Below are 6,211 nucleotides of genomic sequence, written 5' to 3'. Positions count from 1 at the left end.
TAGTATCTTCGTATTGACGTTAAGCACGATATTGCGTCTCAAATCCCGGGTAACGTCAAATTTTGTTTTGCACATCAATATGGATACTTCTTAATGGTTGGTTGTACTGAATATGCATGGAATATTTCCCTATGAAAGTATCGTAAGCAACAAACAACAAAATATATCGTATTTGGGTAATGCTCACCAAAACATGATCGAGAATAACTTAATATGAACAAGATATATGGGACAGACATATCTTATCTTGCACCAGACTTCCTACGGATTCTTAGAGAGTTTCTGCTAAGTTTCTTTCAACGCGAAAAAGGGAGGGTGACACTGTCTCTAGCCGGCTACATCAATATCCGAATAAAGTACCAATTATGGCCGGACACCCAACGCTTGCAAGGCCGGGTTTTACTACCGGTCGTTTTTCCTTAGAGAGATGACCAAATGTTCATGCCCTAGTCCTAGTCAACCATGCACTTAGGTACATTTTGCTTTGACAAAAACTACACGTGAAAGGTACACAATTAATTACCAACAAAACTTTGACGAGAACGGCGTGCCATAAATTAAATTTGGCGGTGTTTCAAGTTAAGATAAAAATATTTGGAATCTTTTACAATTTGTTTAATATCTGTTTTAAATCAATTGTTATATTTATATATATTCAATATAACCAGCATTCTTTTTCTGATGATCTGAACCGCCCTCAAAGAAGATGATAGGAATAGCATAATTCTTAAAATATTACGAATATACATTATGTATACTCATCGAAGATACCAGTCTAATCATTACCATTCGGCAATCCTCGGTAGAATCCGCTACTCTCCTTAGATGAGGATACGTAATCGGCCGAGTTGAGACGAACGTAATCATTAGCATGTGATATTCAGTTGGGGCCGTTTGTTGATGTTGTTCATTAGTGTTTATCATTTCGCGTTTTTATACGACTGTTGGTTTTCCAATTTGAATGGGTTAACACTAATCATTGTGGGTCCCTTTATAACTTGCTGTTTGGTGTGAGCAAAGTCTCCGTTTTGAAGACCGTAATCTGACCTATAATGGTTAACTTGTGCAGATTGTGGATGGAGAGTTGTCTCATTTGCACTCATACCACATCTTATTTTATCTAGTTACCTACCTACCTACCTGGTCCTTATTATGCCCGTAGGCACATAGGGCAAGAACTAGATCTTTCCATACATCTCTGTTCTGTGCTTTCTTTTCTATTACACCCCAGCTGATTCCATGTTCTTTCATTTCAGCTTCAACAGTTCTTCTCCAAGTTGTTTTGGGGCGTCCTTTCTTTTTTGTCCCCTCAGGTGTCCATTTTAGGGCGACTCTGGTCAATTCCTTCGCTGGTCTTCTTAGAACATGGCCAATCCATCTCCATTTTTTGTGCTTCAATAAAGTCTCCATATTGTTGGATCCTGTTGTTTCATGGAGGTCTTTGTTGGTGATCTTACGAGGCCAGAATATCCTCAAGATCTTTCTAAGGCAACTGTTGTGAAAGCTGGATAGCTTGTTGATGTCTTTTTCTGTCATTCTCCAGCATTCTGCCCCATATAGAAGCACTGCTAGTACATAGCTGTTATATAGTCTAATTTTGGTGTTCTTACTGATGTTACTTGTCTTCCAGATGTGTCTTAGTTTTAAAAATGCAGTTCTTGCTTTTCCTATTCTGGCTCTGATGTCTTTGTCTGCTCCTTCTTCAGATGTAACTATACTGCCCAAGTAGGTGAAAGATGAAGTGCAATCTAGGGGTGTCCCATTTAAATCTACTACAGGAGGCTCTGATGTGTTAAGAGACATGACTATTGATTTCTTGATGTTGATATTCAGTCTTTTGTAACTTAGTGGTTTTGTCTTGCATGTGTGTTTCTAGATGTGACAATAAGGCCAGATAATCTGCATAGTCCAGATCTTCTAGGTAGTTAAAAAGAGTCCACATAATGCCTGTGTTGTTACTGCTGATGGTGGAATTCATTACCAAAACGACAACTTTTATGTATAGAAGGGAAGACATAACACAGCCTTGTCTAACTCCGGATTTCACTAGAAAACTGATGTCTGATGAAGTTCCCACAGTGCATCTGAAATCTGTATAGAACCTTTTGATAAGTTGTACTATTTTTGATGGTATTCCATAGCATCGTAAGATCTTCCATAAGCTTTCCCTGTGTATGCTGTCAAAGGCTTTTTCAAAGTCTATAAAGTTAATCATCAGTTGTCTATGCCATTCGGTGCACTGTTCGATGATGTTTCGTAGCACAAATATGTGGTCGCAACAACTCTTTCCTTTTCTAAAGCCTGCCTGTTCTCTTCTGAGTTTGTTGTCAATTGCTGTTTTAATTCTGTCTATTAGTATTTTAGTGAAAATTTTACTTGGGATTTGTAATAAGGTGATTCCTCTCAAGTTTTTGCAGTTTGTGAGATCGCCTTTCTTAGCCAGTCTTATGATGTTACCTTCTGACCAGTTTGTAGGTATCTTGATATTTTGCCAAATCTTTTTGAATGGTGTGTGAAGAATGTTCGATGTTAAGGATGGATCTGTTTTAAATAGTTCTGCTGATAGCTTATCGTTTCCTGGGGCTCTATTGTTTTTAAGGCTCTTTACTGTTCTAATAATCTCTGATCTTGATGGAATTTCTATGTTTCCTTCAAAGTCATGTTCTGCTATGGGTATGTTTGCTGTTGTTTCTGGTTTTGGCCTATTTAATACTTCTTTGAAATGTTCATTTCATCTACTCTCTTGTTCTCTTCCAGATATTATTAAATTACCCTGTTTGTCTTTTACTGGCATCTTGGTGTTTCTTTTGTTACCACAAAGTTTCTTTGTAATTTGATAAAGGTCGCCCATTCTTTGTTCTGAAGCAGCTTTTTCAGCCTCTAGAGCCAATCATTCGATGAAATCTTTTTTTTTCTGGTGGCTTTCTTAACTTCCTTATTAAAGTTGGAGTATTGACCCACCAGTCTATTTTTTAGTCTATCAGATTGAGTGTTGCAGACCTTTTTCTTTAGCTCTTTCCTTATGTCCATCAGCTGCCATGTCTCTTGATTGGTCCATCATTTGTGCTGTTGGCGTTTGAAACCCAAGATTTTTTCGCTGGTCTTTTTAAACAGATCTTCCACTTCTTGCCATTGTTCGTCTACTGTTTCACTTTCCATTGTTTAGAACGTTTTCAACCAAACACAATGTTTTGATGTACGCTTTTGGGAATATAACCCAGGATGCATTAGATTCAGAAACAGCGAATTCGACAACTGTTATTTTGAAGGCTATTAATAATATAGTTAAAAAGATAGGATTGATCAATTGAAAGACCATCCTTAATATTGAACTTTAAAACATACATTTCCCAAGTAACTTATAGTTTTGCATTTTTATCAAGGAAAGTAATTACCTTACACAGGTCATTGTTTTATGCCTAGTTATCAAAACTAGTTCATCATATTCTAAGAACTTTACATTTGCTAATAGACTTAATGATGTACTTAGGCATGTTAGGTGAAATTGAACAAATTAATAATTCAAAATTGATACTTAAAGTTGATCGAGCATTAGTTAAGGAACAATATTAGGTTAACATGTAGACTTTATGAAAAGAAAAAAAGGGCGTTATGGAGTCCCAACATTTGACACTAATTCCTTAATCACACCTAAAAAGTAAAATCACAAAAATACTGAACTTAGAGGAAAATCAATTCGGAAAATCCATAATCACATGGCAAAATCAAATAACAAAACGCATTAAAAACGAATGTACAAGAACTGTCATATACCTGACTAGGTACAGGCATTTTCAAATGTAGAAAATGGTGGATTAAACCTGGTTTTATAGCGCTAACCCTCTCACTTTGATGACAGTCTCATCAAATTCTGTTATATTTACATTGATGCGTTAACTAAACAGACACAATAAATAAAATAGTCAAAATATGGGTACATCAGTACCATCATCGTATAACAATTTTAAAAGGAACAATTTAACAGAACACAAAAACATCTATCTACAAACACATTCATTGATTTGTGTGTCTGACGTCAGAAAATTTTATACGTCACATAGATTTGTCGTTCAATGTGCATAACGTGACGGTACCCAAATTGCACCTATTTTGACAGTTTTTTCGTCTACGTTTTTTTATGATAAAGACAAAAATGTCCATTCTGTGTTTATTTTGTAGCCGTGTCCTTCTTTATTATAAAGGTACACCAATTTGATTTTTATTCCATATGGAATCATAGAAAAATTGGTCTAAACTGACCTCCAAACCATCAATGATTCTGAAATGAGGAGTACCCAAATTGCATCCATGCTTAAATTCACATCGTCAAAAGTCTAATAACAGAGCTTTTGTTTAATTTCTTCAAATATTTTGAACAATTGGATATTAGTCCATGCTTACTCTTCATTATTTTTTAAATGGATACTTGTAACATATTGTATTTGCTCATTTTAAAAAGATGACGTTTTGATGACGTCGCATGGCGACGTTTCAGTACATTTTGCTTTTTCAGTAAATACTTCATCTGTTGATAAATACTGTGAACGTTTTGTGCATATCTAAATAGTTTTACATATGTTGAAAGATGTGCTTAGTATCAAATCATAAAAATACAAATTGTTTAGTCTCTATGAAATCTTGTAAGATTTTCGCTGCTAGTTTTGCTAAATAGGTGCAATTTGGGTACTCGGTGCAATTTGGGTACCGTTACGTTACAAACAATTTTAAAATTTACATAGGCAATGTTAGCATATAGGGTTAAAAAATCAAAAGTATGTAAGAATAAATTTCAGAAATAGACCGAGATTGAAAATAGCCCAAAGGTTATATGTAGAATTTATAAGAATCCACAAATAGTTAATTCCACTACGCGATTGAATGATTTTGACTTTTATGGTTCAATGTATTTTGTAATTCATAATAGAAATATATCATACTGACATAAACTAGAACTATATCATACTGACGGGATCTTTTAAAGTACAGAGTCACGTTATAAGAACCAAAGAAATACAAAAAGTCGCATATACAAAACACGCCACCATCCTTCAGTATAGACAAATTCAATTTCAACCTTTTCGATTTCGTACGTTATGTTGGCATATATATCTGTTTCATACGAGCAACACTGAGAGTTCATAGATAGACAATTGTGTTCAGAATTACCGTATGTCAAGGTCGAAATAAGCATACATACTGTTTTTAAATATATGAAGTTGTTTATCGTTTAACAAAAATATTGATTGATTGATTGTTTGATTAATTTTGAATACCACTTTCAACATTTTCGCGCTTTTTCCTGGTGAACAGATTTCATCACGGGAGGAAGCCTGAGTGCCTGTAGAGAACAATCGGCCTTTGGTGAGAAAATTGACAATCCCAATCAATTAAGATTGTCACATGCAGGATTCGAAATCACAACCTTTGTGTTGATAGGCTAATAATACAGTAGTTGGACTAATTAGACCACTCAATCACCATTGCATCCGTTCATACAAAATAAATTATGTCTACAATTTTTATGTGTTGTGCATGTGATCAGATATTGCTTTCTTTCTCTAAACGGCACATCGGTAAATTGTATTGTAGAACGATGAATATACGATTGGTGTTATAAAATATATCAAAATAGAACAGAATTTAAATCAAGCAACTCTTTTTTTATCACAAAAAATAAATAACAGGCTAAAATAGTTAGAATTAGTTGCAAAAGATGAATATCAACCTAATAATCCTGTGAACGCTTCAAAAAAAGTCGAATATGCATGATTTTATCCTCAAATTTCCAGCTGGGTTTTGGTTTATTATAATTTGAAAACTAAGAGAACATATTTTCACCCCATTTATTTTAAAAGGTAGAAAGGGATTTTGAGGTCAAAATATTTTTGCCCATTATGAAATAGCGTCATAATTATAACTGGAAGAAAAGTGGACATTAGGAATTTTTACTATAATTCGCAAACAGCTTCATATAAACTCTTGTTTAGATTGAATATTTCTCTTTTAGTTCTGAAAAGAAAATTTCTTATTTTAAATGTTTCTTTATTCTTAAATATCATGTTTCTTTATTTCTAACACCCAAATAGTTTTTAAATTTCAGTAATTAACAAAAACTAATCCGATAATTATTGTACTCCTGCGAAACTTGGCGATAATTGTTTTGCGAGTTATTGTAAAAGTCACTTAAGTCACCTTTCTTCGGGTTATACTA

General features: G+C 34.2%; 1 protein-coding gene across 1 annotated transcript; it reads right to left on the bottom strand.

Moving 5' to 3' along the window:
* Positions 1-645: 645 nt before the first annotated feature.
* Positions 646-1,803, bottom strand: LOC139526646 (uncharacterized). The gene is made up of 2 exons (XM_071321807.1): positions 1,141-1,803; positions 646-726 (listed from the first exon to the last, which is right to left on the bottom strand). Exons 1-2 carry the CDS (start codon positions 1,801-1,803, stop codon positions 646-648), a joined length of 744 nt encoding a protein of 247 aa, XP_071177908.1.
* Positions 1,804-6,211: the final 4,408 nt, after the last annotated feature.

This window comes from Mytilus edulis, chromosome 6 (assembly GCF_963676685.1).
Source record: "Mytilus edulis chromosome 6, xbMytEdul2.2, whole genome shotgun sequence".
Classification (NCBI taxonomy): Eukaryota; Metazoa; Mollusca; class Bivalvia; order Mytilida; family Mytilidae; genus Mytilus; species Mytilus edulis.
Note: the sequence above shows the minus strand (reverse complement) of the source record. Positions and strands in the feature narration are given on the sequence as shown.